This window comes from Erithacus rubecula (genome assembly GCF_903797595.1).
Source record: "Erithacus rubecula genome assembly, chromosome: 3".
Classification (NCBI taxonomy): domain Eukaryota; kingdom Metazoa; phylum Chordata; class Aves; order Passeriformes; family Muscicapidae; genus Erithacus; species Erithacus rubecula.
This window is the reverse complement of record NC_136689.1, coordinates 135,261,546-135,279,774: the sequence shown is the minus strand read 5'-3', so window position 1 is coordinate 135,279,774 and position 18,229 is coordinate 135,261,546. Positions and strand designations below refer to the sequence as shown.

The 18,229-nt window shown below is 37.5% G+C and overlaps 1 protein-coding gene across 7 annotated transcripts in view; it reads left to right on the top strand.

Moving 5' to 3' along the window:
- The window catches only part of ENPP2 (ectonucleotide pyrophosphatase/phosphodiesterase 2), a 71,607-nt gene that overhangs the window by 31,107 nt on the left and 22,271 nt on the right, over window positions 1-18,229 (top strand). For 4 of the 7 annotated variants that reach the window (XM_079301804.1, XM_079301802.1, XM_079301799.1 and 1 more), the window contains exons 9-12: window positions 6,887-6,942; window positions 9,085-9,150; window positions 9,915-9,987; window positions 17,989-18,100. In XM_079301804.1, coding sequence (XP_079157930.1) covers window positions 6,887-6,942; window positions 9,085-9,150; window positions 9,915-9,987; window positions 17,989-18,100 — 307 coding nt within the window. Of the gene's footprint in view, window positions 1-6,886; window positions 6,943-9,084; window positions 9,151-9,914; window positions 9,988-14,694; window positions 14,848-17,988; window positions 18,101-18,229 lie in introns of all 7 variants that reach the window. The other 3 variants (XM_079301801.1, XM_079301798.1, XM_079301800.1) reach the window with 1 other exon arrangement.

Genomic DNA, 18,229 nt, shown 5'->3' with positions numbered 1-18,229 from the left:
GTATGGGGAGCATTGTTAATTCCCACACCTATGCTACTCCGAGGAATAAAAGATTTTCTGGATGAAAAATGTCATCTGAGAAGAGTTCAAGAAAGTTACACAACAGTGGGTGACCTTGTGCTGGGTGAAATCCTCAGAGGATGGGGGGGAGAGTGTGTGTGGGTGTTGTATACCCAAGTAGGGACGATAAAATAAACCAGTTGTTCTGAAGAATTGTTAAAAAGGAAACACACAAATCATGTAAAAAACTGGACACGTCTTTGGAAAGTTGGAAGCCAATGCACAAAGGAAGGACTGTAATTTAATCCCCATACACATAATATGAGGGAAACCCATAAACTGGGCAAACTCAATGGAGTGACCACAATAGCTGGCTAAGGAGGAGATTGATATCATATTTCTGCAAGAGATCTATTATACTCCCTCTGCATGTGCAGGAATTGCACATTTTATAAGAGAACTGCAGATTTTTATAAGAGAGAGGAAGTTATCTTTGTCTATGTATTGATTAGATATAGTCAGTTTCTAACTGCTTTTTATAGTTTTCTTTAAATATGACATCAGCACAGACTGCCCGAAATAGTTGAGTATTGAAAGATAAGCCAGTACAATTAAGGGGGTAAGAAGGGGTGCCTGGTCTGCATATCCCAAGAATCCTGTCATATCACATCTATCATATCACATATTCAGCTGGCTCTTTTTAGGTCCTGGGTCTCAAACTGAAGTACTCAAAACCTGCAAGATGGCAAATAGTTTTCACAGGTTTGGAAATTAGTATTTTTCTGTGCAAGGCAGAAAAAGTGTCTGAGCATCACTTCCAGCTTTGCATTATGGTTTAAACTGCTAGAAGAGAATGTCATTTAATGTTGATAATCTTTGATATACTTTCTTGCCCCTGGAAACTGGTCTACTGTATATGGCTCCATGAAAATGTGGGGGAGTTTTGTGGTCTTTCCTCTTTCTTAAGTTGTTCTAATATTTAGTCTTTTGCTGTAAAACAGCCAAATTACCATGGTCATCAGTGGGATTTGGCAGATGAGTATCTGAATGTTTTTACTCCAGGAATTATGAGAAATTAATAGCATTACGAAAGGGAGAAGGGGGGAGAAAGTAGCTTGGAAGTGTTTCAGGGTGCTGTAGCTGGTTATGTGATTTCCTGATTTAGTATACAATGTTGATTTATTATATAAGCTTAAAACAACCTTGTTTTCAAAACAAGAGTGTTTCATAGGAAACAGCCATAAAACCACTCCTCATACTCCAACAGCATCTCACAGAAATGGTGAGCACTAGGGCCCATGGGGGAAACAAAGTTTACTGCTCATTTTTCATGACACTGACATTCTTGTTTTCATCCCAAGTAACTTTAGGCACTAAATTTAGGCCCCAGCTGTCTTTGGCTTCTGGTAAGCAGTAGTTTTCCATGTCTTGGTTTGATGTAGTGCATTTAAACTTACACTACACACAATACACTGTTTTTTTTAAGTGATCTTTCATGATTGTTAGAAATAATCCATTAGCACCTCTAAGGTCAAAAGAGGCAAGGCATAAAAGTTCTGGTCTGTGGTATATGGGGACAGAGAGGCTCCTTCACAAGGTAACCTGTCTTGGATCTGAGTTTGGGTCCAAAAGATGTCTTTCACTTCAGAAATATCATAATTGTAAAAGTACTGATGGATGTTTAGGGTGCCTTGTTTATAGCTTTAAATCCACTATCAACATTTTAAAGACTGCAACTCTCAAAAAAGGACTGTTGAGATGATAATCCTTTAACTTGGCCATGACATTCCTAGGTAACAGACAGCACGTTGTGAAGCTGTCTTTGTAGTCTTCAAGTTATGTCTGTGGACATTAGCTATTATCACCCTGCATCTTAACATGATATTCCTGTTTCATCCAAATTTATATATCAGTATTTAGAATAAAACCATTATTGGACTTTTATTTTCTCTGTTTAATAATTACAGAAGGAGCTCCAGAAAGCTGTCATCTGCCTTTCCATACTGAACAGGTCTTGCAATCACTTTGTTGATTGGTAGGGGAAGCAGAAAGGGAGATGTCTGTAATTCTATTTTATAAATATTTATTTTCATCCAGCTTGAGTCATGAACAAGCAACAGGACTCTGAGTCTATTTATTTAATAGACTTCTATCAAAAATCTTCTGTCTGGGCAAGAAGGCAATGCTTAGTTGTCAGTTCTGGGAGAACATTTGTCATGTTAGAAGTGTGGAAGGGGCTGCTCCACATTTTACCTTGTTAGCAGAACAAATTGCAAATGGTTCAGGAGTGGTATTAATTCTACATGCATGCACCAGTCTTGTACACATTCCTTTACTAGGAAATGCTGTGATTTCCTCCTTCCCACCTTTGCCTGGATGTGGAAGGGATTTCCCATTGCTATGTCAGCCTTTGATCTGTCTGACTCATCAAATACGTGTCAGCCTTTTTGAAGTTGTGGGCTCTTGTTTATTCATAGAAGATTAAAACCAGGAAGGTGTCCCAGTTTCTGTGCAGATTTTCAAAGAAAATTCCACAGCTGTCTTGAATAACTCTGGATGAAACACTTGCACACCTGCAAGTATGTCTAGCAGTCAGAAGAAGAGGGAACCTGGGACTTCCATATTCCATATGACATTGACACCTAATCTGTTGCTTAGCCCTGTCTACTTTCATCTATAAGTAAAGGAGGAGAACTGTAGTCATTCAACACAGAAGATATAAGAATAAAAGTAATTTGACTTATGGATATGTTTCAACTTAGGATATGTTTCATATGTATCTAGGAAAGAATGTATACTATTTCTTAGGACATGTGTCAGTGTACTAGGTTTGAATCTCTGAGTGCATAATTTAACAGGTCTTTCTGTACTGGAAAAGCTGGATTTGTTAATTTCCTGTGACACGGCATGAAAACAGACTGGTTGATCTCTTATTATTTTTCAAATATTCATTCCTCTTCTCTCATTCCCCTCCATTCTCAAATTAAGTCAGAAATATGGCCTTTATATAGTTTGCAGTACAATTAGGCTTGTCCCCTATGCAAGCCAAGAGTGGACATTAGACATGGTTAAACAGGTGACTGTAAAATTCTATATTAACAGTTAAACACAATGTAATTATGTATTACAAAAATATTGCATAAGCTCAAAATTATACTGACCTTGCAGAACAATACTCTCATTTGCTTCTTAATTCCAATTGGTTTGCATGGACAAGGTTGAGGGCATCTGGTAACTTTTTTGTATCCCATCCTCCTGCACAACATGTAGTCTGCCTTGAAAGACAAAGAATTTAACTTAATGACAGTGAGAGATATTCACTGGTGATAAGGCTGCAGTAAGTTTGCTCCCAACATTTCTACTATATTCTATAGCCAAAGTACTAAATAAACTTGTCTGCTCACATCAGTTGCTCCAGTCTGTTGTCTAATTTTGCCTATTCCCAAAGGGCCTGGGGTAACAAAGGGTATTTCTAGTAGAAACAGCTACTGCTAGATTCATCAGCACTTTCTCAACTGTAAAACATAGAGTATTTTATTTAGAGCTTGATCAATGCAAATAGAAATTCTTCCACCTCGAAATGGCTGCTTCATATATTGCTGAGTACCACTTTTAGGTATCATTCTGGATAGTGTTGAATTTTCTTAGTTTGGGTTTAAATAAATCAAAGAGCTGGCTGGTTTTGGTTTGTTTGTTTTTTGTTTTTTTTTTCTCTTTCCCTAAAAATAAAGAGATCTAAGATCCTGTAGTGTTTGTTGTAAGCTTGAGTTGAATCAGGCTCTGCCTGCCAAAGTCAGGATGGAGTCATTCAGACTCACTCAGATGTTGTAGACAGATAGGGGCCTTTTGATTTGCTGATTTTTGCCTTCAACAGATCCTTGTCTTAGCTATTCATCTTATTTCAAGTGCAGCAGACACATGGACTCATCTAAACAGCTAATGCCAATGTAAATGGCTACATTCCTGAGGTGAAATACTGGCAGGTGCAGCTTTTCCCTCTCTGAAGACAGTCTGGGTGCCTTTAGGCTGCACTTACTGCTCTTAGGACTGCTCAGTTGGGAGTGATCTCCCCTTATGTGCATTACCCCATGCAGAAAGGTGCTCATCCTGTTTTCAGGTGATGTTCATGAAGCACACTCTATGCTAAACAAGAATAAAAGTGTAGTGACCACTTTCTCACAAATGTGCTGGCTACCTTGGCAATGATCAGTTATTCATCTGTCAGGATGACAAGTGTCTTCCTTGTCTGGCTGGAGGGAGAGTGTCTTTTGGCACGTTTAAAATCATTGCCTAAAATACGTCAGAGCTGAATTAGGCTGTGCTAAGACAGGAGCAGGTGGGGCATCTTCAGCTGCTGAGGGCAGAAATTGCCTGGTCTCATTTAGACAACCAGGCAGACTGGACAGTTTGGGTCTGTGTGGGCCAAAACACTAGGAAGTCAAACTAGAGGTTGCAGATTGTAAAATCCAAACACAGAATTCCCTGGACTTAGTTTGTTGGTACCTTCCCAAAAAATATCTGCAAAATGACTTAGAACACAAACATTTTCAAAGAAAAATAAATATACTGTGGGGATAATGAATGTAACTTTGACCTCCTTTCTGTGACATGACTGGGCTTTTCTCTATGAATACATCTGCAATGCAAGGGAAAAGTAAATTGCTTTATGTGTGGGTCCTTTTTCACCTGGGAATACCATGATGCACTAATGAATATGTAATGAATAACTGCCTTAATTAGACAGTATTTTGGCTGGTTATATACCCTGACTATGCTGACTTATGTGGCACCAGCAAGCATTCTTGCATTGCAGTTGTACTTCTGACTGCAGTGTGTGGGATCAGTGACATGGTCACTGGGTTGTAGACATGTTTCCTTCTCTTTCCTGTTCACTTGCATCCTTCTGTCCCATCCTATCAGAGCTGGTTACCCTGTGATATTCAAATTTCTGTATCCTGAGATATTGAAAACAATACTGCTGTTATTCAACTACAACTCCTACATTTCTATATAAGTTCAAAGCAATTTTTTTGGCAGTTACTGTGCAGCTACATCATCTTGTGATCATCTGATCACTGTCACCATGCAAACTGTGGTGCTGGTGGAAGGCTGGGGCTGCAGAGGCTGGGGGAGATGTTTGAAGGATTCCCTGTTTGGTGGCAGCTTGAGTGTGTGTAAATGTGAACCAGGCCCAAAATCAGATTTTTTGAGGAAGAACCTGAAAACAAAGAGTCACCGTAGCCATTCTGCTCCTGATCTTGCTGCATGTATTTAGCAAAACATAATTTCTATAGTGTTACTCTGGATTCAGTTTTCACTGGAAAAGAGGACACATTATCAAAAGGTCAAAATAAAATGAAAAAAATTTGACCTGTTATAGCTGTGATTTTAATTTAATTGGACTGAGTCCTGTCAGATTTGGTGGAATAGAAGATGAGATGTAGGGGTTGTGTCCAGGGAAATGGAAAGGCAAATATGACCAATTTTCCCATAGATAACATTACAATATCCAAATCTAACTGCTAACTGATTTTTCTTTACTGTGCCAAATGAATTTTAATTAGGACTGATGTATGAATAATTCAGGTATGACATTTGAATGTTGTGTGTATAGATGACAGCTTCCAAGTGCCTGTTTGAGCAAGGTACAGGGACTTTAAATGTATTTTCAAAAAGTTGATTTAAAGTAAAAAAACCCCTGTAATTATGCAAGTGAGCTACATTTTGTCTTAACTCCTCATGAAGTGTATACATTGCAGTATGCATAAATAATGGGAGGAGATAATCTTGCTCTGTACACAGTGCTGGCCTTTAAGCCATTGCCACTTTTGAAATGAGTTTTGAGATAATTCAGATAACTCCTAGCAAGAGAAATTTAGTTCTGTTGAGCTACAAACTCATTGTTTGCTTTCCTTGATTGTGAACCTTTCTGATGTTCTAACATTCTCATTCCCCTGCCTTGTATAGAGTCATAGGATAGAAAAGAGAAAGAGGATGATGAGCATAGCCAGGAATATGGTATAACTTTCATTAGAGAAAGATCAAACAAACTCGTGTTTGAAAAGGAATAAAGAGAAAGGAATATCATTAACATTGTATAGAAGAAGGAAGAGAAAGGATTAATAATCTGTTTCAAAGTATGAGAACAGTACCCTAACCCCACTGAAAGCCAGCAGGTTTTGAAGCAAGTAAAATTAAAAATATACTCATGGGGTCTGTGACTACATTGCAGAACTTTCTACTGCAAACTGATTTATAGCTAAAAAAAATACAAGGGACTTGAAGGATTTAAAAAAGGGTTTGAAATTTCATGGAGATTTTTTCATCATTTCTGTCAATCACTCCATCTGGTGAGCTCAAGAAGTTCTTAAACATCTATGTAGGAATGTGTCCCTCCTGCAGACTTAACACCTCATCACTCTCTGTGACTTTTTCATGTGCTCTCTTCTAACACATTTTCTGTTGATGGCTACTGATTGTAGGATGCTGGGCATTTATGCAGATACTAATTAGTGTCAAGGTATGTTCCTTTCTAACTGAGTATCCTCCAGAACCTGAACACCAAAAGGGTCAGATGAATAGTAGCTGGGTTTTGAAAATGAAATTAAATATCGGAGGAATTCCTGGCCATGAAACTTAGTGCTTTTAATTAAAAGCAACATAGAGATTTAGGGGTGAAAGTCTACAGCACAGCAGCTGACTCACTGCTACAGAGTCTGCATAGGTCTGTCATTCCTCGTTTTCAAATTAGGGCCAAGGCTGAAAACTGCAATTTTCACTTCTAGGCTCAGGGTAGAAGAATGTGTCTTGAAAACATTTTCTTTTGATTTCAGAGAGTCATTAGAGATCTGAATGCATTCTAATCCTCTTATATTTTCCTCATTAGATTTGGATTACTGCAGCCAAGCAAGGGGTGAAAGCTGGCACGTTCTTCTGGTCTATGTAAGTACCTTCTGTTTCTGGAGATTTTTAACTAAGAGTTCAGAATTAATTCAATCTAAGTGTTTTTCAAGTTGTTTTCCTTTCTCTAAGCATTCGGTAGGTGGGAGACTCTACCTGTAACCCTCTACTGTTTCATTTGTGAACGTTTCTGATGCTACAGTTTGCTGCTTTAGATTAATGCACTGACTTTAACAGTTGTCTAAAGAAAAGATGTGTGACTATGTGAAAAATTAGTGTCTTTAATTTCAAAGTGTGTTTTTTTGCTAGCAATGTTTCTTAGTCTTCTGAGTGTGGAAGACTCTTATTGTCCTCTTATGTTAATTGACATCACCAGTCTAATTGTCTTAAAGGTCTAATTCATCCATTTTACAATACAGTCTGTGCTTTGAGCAAGATATCCAATTTCCCTTTTCTAAGAGATAGCCTTGAGGATCTTTGCTGTTTATTCTTTTTTTTTATGATTCCAACTTATTTTCCCTTGTCCCCAGCAAAATGTATTTTTGCAACCAAAAATGAATGAATTTGGACAATTTTTGAGGAATTCATGTAGAACAGTCTTTCTATTACAGCTTCTAAGAGGATTGCAGGAGCAAAGAAAACTGAAGTAACAAGGGGATTTGGCTATTTTTTTGTTCCTTTAGAAATACAACATTTTACTGTTCTAAATATCATAAAGCACATGGAGGGAATAATAAAATAAACCATAAGCTGATGATAGGTTTAGGCTTGCAAGATTAAATCTACGAGAATTCCATTCTGGTGCTGTACAAACCAAAGAAATGAATGTGATTCCTAAGTTCTACAGCTAGATAGTCTACATAAAGATCCTGGCCAATGCATGCTCGTGGATATAGAATGTAGAAAAGGTAACCAAGGACAGGTTGTATGAATGGCATTACTAAGGGAGTGAGGCAGCCAATATATGTATGATTGAAATAACATATGCCTTAAAATTGCATTATTTCATCTGGTACCAAGAATACTTCTGGGAGAATTTTCAGACACTCGGGAAAACAGCATTTTTAAAAGGTTTTAGTCAGAAATTAGTTAATTGAAAAAATGTTTTATCTTTTTAACATATTGCACAAGTAAAAAAAATAAAAAATTTGGACAGCACCCAAAATTATTATTTCAGTTTAAAATGTTGCCTTATTTGCAAATTTTATTATAAATTCTCATTTTTATGGGTTTTTTACAACCCAAAGTTCTCCATGTAGTTGGAGACTGCGAACTATTATTTATCTGCAAGACATTAAAAACGAAGGTATTTCCAAATGGCTCCTGCCATCTGTGTTTCTTTGTCAGAGGTTTTCAAAGAGTGCTGAATTCAGTTCATTATGATGACTGGTGGTGGTGTCTGATTCCTGCCTTGGGATTCTGCTACTGATCTTATGGACTCTGGACTCACTGGTCTATTGTATTTAAATTACTGTGTGGTCACTGACCTGCAGAGCTTTCCTAAGATGAGATATTTGGAACTATAACAGCTGTTTCTAAGGTTAGTCATTCTCATAGCATTAACTTGGCCTCAGCAGCCAAGTGAGAATGGCAATCACTGTACAAACAGTAAAGCAAGAGAGGTCTGTTCTGCAGAGTGAGAAGCTCTCAGGGTTCAAGTCCCCGTACTGCTGACCTGGTGTTTCAGGTGGCTCTGTTCTGATTCACACCAGTCTAGCCCTCAGTGGCTACTGTTAAAGCAATGGAAATTTTTCCAGCATCTGGAAACAGAAAAAAGGAATGCTACCAGAGCAGGGTGTACTGATGTGAGCAATATTGTGGATTTTACCCATGCCAGCTATCCAATAGCAGCATACAAAAGGGTTCATCTGTGTTAAAGCCACCAGAATGGATCTTTTATTCATTCCTGCTTAGAAGCAGTAGATTCACTGCTTTGAGTTCTGACTACATTTGCGAACTTTTAATCATATTTCTTTTGGAGTCTGTAGACATTCAGATGTCTGATGTTATTCTGTTTGCAAATTAAGAACCAGTATTAAGCAACAAAGAAAATACAGCATGTTAAAAGCAAATTATGCTATTATGATACATTATATTCATATTAAATTCAGTTCATAGCAAGCATTTGTTGATGCTTTTTGTATTCTATGGTAACAAGATATATCTTTGTGTTTTGTGATCCAGTGTCATCCCCCATGAGCGCAGAATATTAACAATACTTCAGTGGTTAACCCTTCCAGACAATGAAAGGTAATTCACCTGTCACCCGCTGTTAGATAAGTGCTTGTTTGTCTTTTTCTTTATAAGTAGCTGGAAGAGCAAGAAAAAATTTATTTCTGAAATTTATTTTTGTCTGTTACAAGCCATCACTTATTTAAGAATTTGAGTTCTGCACTTAGTGTGAGTTCTTTGAGATTTGTGGGGTTTTCGTTGGTTGATTTGGGTTTTTTTGGGATTTTTTTCATATCAGCTTTTAACCATCAGCAGTTTGATTCTTCCAAATAAATGCATGGTTTTAATTTATTTCTTATCAAAAAGCATGTGATCACATGGATTAAGTTGGATTGTTCTTATCCTACTGAGCCTAATATGGTTTAAAAACCTTACAGGCAATGGCAGTTGTAGAACTGGACACAGAGCTCTAGGAAAATGTTAAGATTTTAATTATGAGTGGGTTTTACTACACAAGTTCCCACATGCTGCTGCAAGGCTCAGAAGGGCTGCTGTTACAATTTCTCCTACAGGATTTAGAATGAGCATGTGTCCTCAGAAGGTACCCCATGTGCCTCCTTGCATGTGTTCTTTGGTTTAATAAAGCTGCTAAACAACTAATCATACCATGGAAACAAAGAACTGCTAAATAATTGCAGGATTCTGTGACTGAGAAAGTTATTTTTTCCATAGAGATTAGTCTCATTGGAAAACTGAGTCAATTTGACTTGACCTGGCTAGCCTGTGTTTTTGTGATGATGTCAAAGGAGAGCTAACCTGAATAAGACCATTCTTTCTTTCAGGCCTTATGTTTATGCCTTCTACTCTGAGCAACCAGATGCTGCTGGCCACAGATACGGTCCTTTCAACTCAGAGGTTAGCACAGATTTTTTTTTTTCCCTACAGAAAAAGCAGGTGTCTCTAACGCATTTTTTTTTCCCTGAAACATTGATGCTGATCAGGAGTAACATTTTTAGCAACTTTGTTTTCACCTGTTTCTGCAGTATGCTTCCCTTCTGCCAGAAAAAACAGTCGTCTTCTAAAGGTTTTATCATGTAAAATTCCCTTCTGGGAAAAGGAACTGCTTGTGCCTTTCAGGAGGCTATTTCTCTGTGTGATATGATAATGCAAATGGAAAGATTTATTTGGCAAAGACAGGAGTATATTTGTGTGCAACAGGAAAATGTAACTTTCCCATAACAATTTGTCCTTCTGAAAAGTAATTAAAATATAATACAGAAAATACTGAGATAAAATATAGAGGAGGAAAAAAAGCTTTCTTTAAAGCTGACAGCCAGCAGTAGCCAAAGTAATAATTCCAGTCTGTCAGGAAATGTAAAAAGCTGCTAGTTCCAGTTTCATATAGGCCCTACAGGGGTTCAGAAAGCTTTTCCAAAACGGTTCCCTCAGGACCATACTGTTGAGTTTGGAAAAAGTTTTAAAGCACCATAAGGTATTTTAATGCAAAATTATGTGCAACATGCTGCAGCAGTTTAACCCCTTGTTTGACATTGTGTAGCTGGCTGGGACTGATGGGTATTGTTTTGCCTGACAGCACTGTCCAGATGAATAAAAAGTAAAGTAAATGCTGTACCCAAATATCCTGCTTTGAGTGGCTGGGATCTGGCATTTCCAATGTCTAACATCTTGCAAAGGTCCTCTAGTTTCAGTGCAAATGCATGCCTGCAGATTTGCATCACAAGGCTTCAAGACATTTTATGTAAGATTTTCAAAGGGTAAACAAATGATTGCAATCTTCAAAAAGTGAGGAGTGTATCAGATACCTGCCCTCTGGAAGGCAATGCCAATCTCCTTGAGCAGCCAGGTACCCAGTAGTAGTTTCTTATTTGTTTGCCTAACATCTGGTGGCTGTTCTTGATGGGAGAAGAGGGCAAAGAGAAGCAGCATTAATATTTTTTAGTATGGTTGAGTTATTTGGGCTGTTTAAACAGTTTGCAGTGGTTATGAAGTTGTTGTGAGTAGCAGCCCTGTTGGTGCAGTTTGAGCCCTGGTCCTAGAGCAGTGATTGTGAGGAATTATTCCAAATCTTCACTGAAGCACCCTGTTGGATGGAGAGAAGCAGTCCTTTTTCTGGATAAGCAGGGGTTAAAATCTGACAACACTTGCTAAATTGACAGACATGGATATGTGTCCATGTTGTCATTTGGCTCAGAACAGGAATTGTGTCTGATTCAGTCAATCAAGGTATTGGTAATAAGAGTTCTGTGATTTAATGATGTATTTCTTAATAATGTTTTATAGTTCCTCTTAGTGAAATGTTGCAATTACTATACTTGTGTTATGATTGAAAACTCTGATTTTGTGTATCTGGATAAAGCCACTTCCTTCTAAACAGAATTGTGAAGCTTTTTCCATGGACTTTTAAGGGGAATATTACAATGATGACATAGAAAATGTTCTTTAAATGATGGTGTTTAGCAAATCTGCTCAGCATCCAATGTGGCAATCTAGTTTCAGGCAAATTATAAGAGTCTAAAAAGCAAAGTGTAGCAAAGTGTTTGTAATAGGAAAAGTCATTATAAAAGCAAAAAGCCCCCAAAGGCTCTTGCTCTGTGGGGGTTCTTGTGGATGGTTATCTGAAGGTTGATCTCTAATTGCAAGGTAAAGCTTCAGCTCTTAATAAGTGTGAATTAATAGTTTATGAGAGTTTTGCAAATAGATAGTTTTATCTCATTTGTATTAAACACAAGAAAACCATGAAACGGAGTTTTAGCAAATTGAGAACAGATGCTTAGCAGAAGAGCATGTATGGGTTTGCAGTTCAAACAGTGGACCAAACTTTGTGAATGGAAATTTAAGTAAATGAATACAGCTGTGTAAGTACACAGATGCTGAGGTTTGCTAGGGGCCAGGTTTCGGGATAGAAAAGCTAGAGGATGTATTTTATATTGTTTCTCTTGAAACTGGTTTCAGTATAATTTTTAGGAGCTATGAAATCTACATCATCTGGAAGAAAGTCCTCAAAAGGATCCCTTTTAGCAAATTCCTTGATACCAAGTACATAACTTCCCTGTGAAATCAATTTTTTCTTGTGTACAGCTGGCAGCAATTAGACATTTGGAGTATTACTGACCATTTTCCTTTATGCAAAGGCAGATCAACCAAACAATAAAGTTTGAAAACAGGCTTGTAGCAACTCTTATATTTACAAGGGGCTTCTTACTTCCTTTGAAGAGTGAATATTTTATGCTGATTTTTCTTACTCGGTTAGTAGTTTAAGGAATAGTTTTTTACCTTGAAATCCTCCAAATCTTTATTAGAATAAAGGAAATTTTTGAGCTTATTATTTATTTTATCCTAAATTTATTTTAAATGTATAATCTTAGAGGCCTAATGGCATCCAGATGCCTCTGAGATATTCCCAGGACATGCACGGCAGCCTGTGTACAGAGTGTCTTAAAGCAAGAAACAAAAGGACTTAGAAACACTTACAATTTATTGGTGAATTGCCAGTGTTTTTCATATAAATAGAATTTCTATTAAAGCTAGTCTCTACAAGTGTAACTTTGCATATCGACTAACATGCATTTCAGCGTAAACGAGTTGGTTATCTAGGTTTTGGTGTTTTGTGGGAGTTTTTTGTTTTGTTTGATTGGTGGTTTTTTTGGTGGGTTTTTTTTGTTTTGGTTTTTTTTGGGTTTTTTGTTTTGGTTTTTTTTTTTTGTTTAAAAACATTTTAGGAGGTATTTCAGTGGGTTCTATCATGCTTCCAGGAGAGTTGTGGGAGTTATAAAATATATGCTTGCTTTTGATTTACTTCTGCCTTTTTTTTTTTTTTTTCTTTCCCTCTGTGCTTCTGCAGTTGAACTCTGGTAGGTTGGTCCATCCAGGTCAAGAAGCAAAGCTTTGGCTGGCTAGTTACCCTTGTGATGTTACAGTTTCCTTCTGTAAGTGAGGAGGGATTTGATTCCCTCCTCCATAACTCTGTTCTGACTCTTCTCAAGCAAGACTAAGAATTGGCTGGTTAATAAGAACTTGGCTTTTTTTTTTTTTTTTCCTAGCTAACTTTTTTTTTATATAAAATATTCTAGAAATATACTACCATATGAACTCTAAAACACATTGAAATCTGACAATGCTAAGCCATTTCTGCTGCTCCTCTAACATGCTGTCTTGAGACAGTCATTTCAGTGTTCAGACCCGGGTCTCCCGCGCTCACGTGTTTCTGGCATTGTGGAGCTCTGAGCCGATTCAGAGACAGTAAAATGAGAATCCTTCCTTTCCCTGCTGCTCCTCTCATCAGGACTGCACAAAGCTTGAAGCGTTTTAAAAACAGAAAACTGGTGCTGCTTTATTAAAATGCCTTTCTGGAGAAAGACGAATGAGACTGGACTAGAATCTCCTTTCCAGCTGCTTGCGTTGGAAGCAATGAAACAGCATGGCAGATGGTAACATCCCCTTCTTCCCCTTCCCTGTTTATGGAGCTCTGTAACTCAACAACTGGGAGAAGCTGCCTAAGTACATAGAACTTAAATAGCATCATAAATCACCAACTCTCCCCCAGCCCACTCAGCGTGCTCCCTTGCAGATTGTGGTTTATCTCCTGGTAGGTGTCACCTGTCAGCTCTTCTCACGCCATCTTGAGCAGTGCCAAGAGCCTGCAAGTTGTGTTACAGTCATCAAGAACAGTTCAAAATTATGACCAAGTTGATTAATAGGATACTAGTTTACTCTAGATAGATCTTGGGATTTTTTTTCCTTCTATGCTTTTCTTTTTCCTTCCATACGTCTGCCCTAGGTAACTGTGCATTTAGGAACAATGACATTACCCAATGAGATGCCACACTGAAACTGCAAGGAAATTAATTTCTCAAAATGCCCATAGAGCTGGTAATAAGGCAGGTAGCAGCATGGATTTCTCACGCACTGCCACCAATGTGTCCCACCCAGTAAATTTGACAGATATGAGCTCTTTGTTAACCGAGTCTCACCTGCATGGCTCTGATCTGCAGACTCCAAATAGAGGCAAATGGGGTTCTGGTGATTTCAGTGAGGTGCAGGGTGTGGCACACAGTAGTGGTATCTTCTATTGCTATGGGTGAGTGTACTTAATGTCACTAATTCAGCCAAAACATTGGTGCGGGAAAACTTGCAGAAGTCATTGAGACTGGACAGCCTTTAATACTCATACCTGAACTGTCATTCAAGTGAAATGTTCCATTTCCACCAGTACTTTACCCTGGACACTCGTTAACTTGTGTGCAATAATTTTTGCTGTAATTGAAATTAACTTAAATCTTGATATTAATGGATTATTATTTTGTACTGAATACACCCTATATAATTATGTATTTTCACACACAGAAGCCCCACCTGTCTTTCAAAACCCAATTTAATTTGCTTTTATGCTGTCTGCTCTCATAACTGCTGTTCCGCTTTCAGTACAATTTGGTGAATTCCTCCTTAAAAAGGGGTAGATCCTAAATTGTCCAAAAGCCTAAATATTTGATAAGGCCATAGCATTTATGCTTCAGGATTATCTGGCACAGGTAGCTTTACTATCTGATGTGAGTTGAGACAGGCTTTTTTTCTGAGTCCAGACATCTCTCCCTGCCAGTACAGGAGAGTAGTTATGGCTCCCCTCTTACTCCGCCTAAGAGACCTAAGAGAAAGCTTCCTCCTAAGAGGAGACAGGAAAGACCAGTTGCAGCTCCAAAGAAAAGAAGAAAAGTACATAGAGTGGATCAATATTCTACGGAAACTCGTCGGAAGAAAGTAAGTTCCAAAAATTTATGATGGAAGTGCCACTTTTTAGGCACTACGCTGTCTTTATTTTTTCAACTTGGGAGTTCATTCCATACTTCATTTTGGGATTTTGCAGCCAAAATATTAATGTACTAAAGGACCAAAGGAGAGCAGCCAAACCCAGACTAAGCCTTTTGGGAGCTGTGTTTTTCTTATTTCAGTCTGTTTGCATTAGGGAAAGTTATCTTTATAACCTCTTTATTTTTTAAAATCCAGCCATCAGCTGGAGGCAGTGTCAGAAAAATCTACCACTGCTGCTAACCCTTCTGAACTATTACAAGTTCTGCAATATGTTGTAGCCTCCGTAACTCCCAGCTCATGGGAGCATGGTGATTATTTGAGGTTTTGTGTCTAGTCATCATGGTTGTAGAAATATCCTGAAAATGCAACTAATAAATCTAAAAGGGAAAGAACATTTGTTTCAAAAATACACATTTTCAAGTAGTTTTGTGACATTAGAGGGTAAGGAATTTTACTGCAGGATTTCTGAATGGTGTATTTGCAAGAGGTGGTGCATAAGTCTGTTTTCACAAGGAAAGCATCAAATCGAAATTGCTTTATTAGGAAAAAGGGCAAGTGAATGAAAAGAGTATTCCTTAGGGTACTGTCTTCATCCACCTGGCACTAACAATCTATGTCTTTCTCCTTCAAGTTAGAAACAAAAAACTTCACACTCCACAGTATCCTATAAGAGGCTATAAACATTCTTTTCAAGAGGTTTTTTTTGTGGGGATATTTTTTGACTTGTTGCACAATTCAACTTTAAAGAGTTATTTTGAGACACATTATTTAAGTGTAAAAACATGGCAGACAGGGACATGCAAAAAAAGCCTACATCTAGAACCCTAGAAATTTTCCAGAGAACTTTTAACATTTTAAGATTTATCTGAGAACTAATAACTACTATGGATGATATTGCTATTATTCACTAATTTGCCATTCCACACCCTTCTGACATGAAATAGAGCAGAAAAATCATTCTAGTGATACGACATATGTTCATATGTTGCTCTTTTTTTTATCTTTCTTTCTCTGAATGAAAAGGTCATCCAACCTTACCCCTAAAGAAGTTCTGATAAGTCTACTGTGAAAATTTGACACCATTGTTTCAGGAAAAACCCCTGCTATTACATAATAGTTGCCATCATATCTGCAAATCAATTTTGATGCTGTTTGACAGCAATGAAATGCTGTGCAGGATGGATCCTACCAATTATTTTTAAAAAGTTTAAAAGATTCTTTTTTTCTTCATTCCTTCTAATCAGACTTCTATGGGAGAATTTGTGAGAGAATCCAGCTGGTTTTTGAGTTTCAGATCGCACACTCAGCATTTTCACAATGCTACAAAACTCTTTATTGTAGCACTATCCAAGAGATCCATCTATCTTGAAAGATATGGTTCTGTACAGTCTTCCAAAGTCTTGATATTAGGTGAAGAAAGGTTTATGCAACAGCTTTATTTATTTGCCAGTAAATCTTTGAAAGTTACATCTGGGAGGAGGTGGAAGAGGAAGTCAGGTTGCTCAAGAGGGTAGCTAAACAGAACTATCACTTGAAATCCTTGAATTATTGTTTCTCTATCTTTTTATCATCATTATTATTTTTTTAAAAAAAGACTCAAACTTGCTGACAAAAGTAAACATTAAAGGAAAATCTGTCTGGATTTCCAGCTTCCTTGAATACTCTTTGAATTATGAGTTAAAGTTGTATTTCCAGACTGTATAGACTTCCATAAAAATGGAATTCCATTTGTAGAAGAAACTCTTTCTTCTTGGATAGTGAAAGAATGCTGAAACAGAAAATTTTCTTTTTTCTGAACTTGAAGGTTTCAAAGCTTTAACTTAAGTGACTACTTAGGCTTTCCTGAATTAAAAGATTTTGAAAATTCACCCTTTGTCTGAACCACTTCCATATGCTGCAGAAATTGTTTGTCCTGTTCCCCACTGTGATTCCTTCTCCTATAAGTCTCTTCTCTGTGTATTTATAGTGCCACATGGGAGCTGACATTTTCTGTCTCGTAACCTAGTAGACTCATTTAACATCTATCCCTTAATGACTCAGGCAGAGGGAGAATTTCTGAACCATCTCTTTCTGGGTCACACTAACATGGTGTTTGTTTTAGAAAATTCTGCTGAAATTTAGTTTTTTCTCATCCAGAATTTATTATCATTCTGTTTGTCATTGGGAGGACTTTTTATGTCAATACCTGAACCAGCCAAATCAAACAGACAAGTGAGGAAGGAGTTGCCATATAGTGACAACAAATGTTTTCTTCTCAAAATCAAAACAAAATTAGTCCTCTGCCTAAAATCTTACTTTTCCCTTCTCTGTGCCATCTGATAAAAAATGTTTCATTTTTTTTAATGCTGAAAACATAGTCCTGTGTCTTGCTTTTTTTCTGGTTTTTTGGGCATTTTTGGTTAGGTTTGTTTTGTTTCATTTTTTGTTTTGTTCTGGGGTGGGTTTTTCTTAATGAGAAAGGAACTTAAATGAAGAAATCACAGTACAGTATCTGTGTCCTCTGGGGCCTGCTGAAATTTTGCCAGAACTGTCATTTGAGCTGTTGGAAACTCTTGGCTCTGAAGCTGAAGAACACTCACTCTGAGCCCCATGTGCTACTCAAGTGACGTGCATGTTGTCATCCTGGTATCAGATGTCCTTTGAAGTGAATTTCATTAAGTGACTTGGCATGTGAATCCCAAGTTTAAATCTTCATTTCATGCTCATTGTTTGACTAAACCATTCACATAAAATACTGTTTTCTTTTGAAGGCACTGCGTTCTATCTATAAGAAACAAACTGAACCCCAAAGTCACATGTGATTTTCTACTACCAACACGTTGTTTTACCAACTGTACACATGTTCATGGGAGGCCTAGGATCAGCCATAAAGACCTTTTGCTCTTGTGTCAGCATCTCAGCAGGGCTTTCTCACAATGAACTCATGGTGTGGATATACAAAAAGAAATGGACTAACAGCTCAGCCAAGGCTTTGCCTCTTGACCTGGATGATTTTCCCATTGGAGTTTTGCCAGAGGACCCCTGTGTATAGAAGCAGGAGCACTGCAATGACAGAATTAACTTTTTTTTTCTTTCTGAATATTTATACAGATGATGGTGAATCCCCTGAGAGAGATTGACAAGACAGTAGGACAACTAATGGATGGACTGAAACAGTTGAAACTACATCGATGTGTCAATGTTATATTTGTTGGTGATCATGGTAAATTTTAAACCATAATATTTATCAGAAGACAAGTGCTTAAGTAATGTAGCTGTAAATATAATAGGCAACCTAAAGCAAAGTTCCATTTAAGATATTTTTGTGCCGATCTTTTTTCTGGAAGTTAAC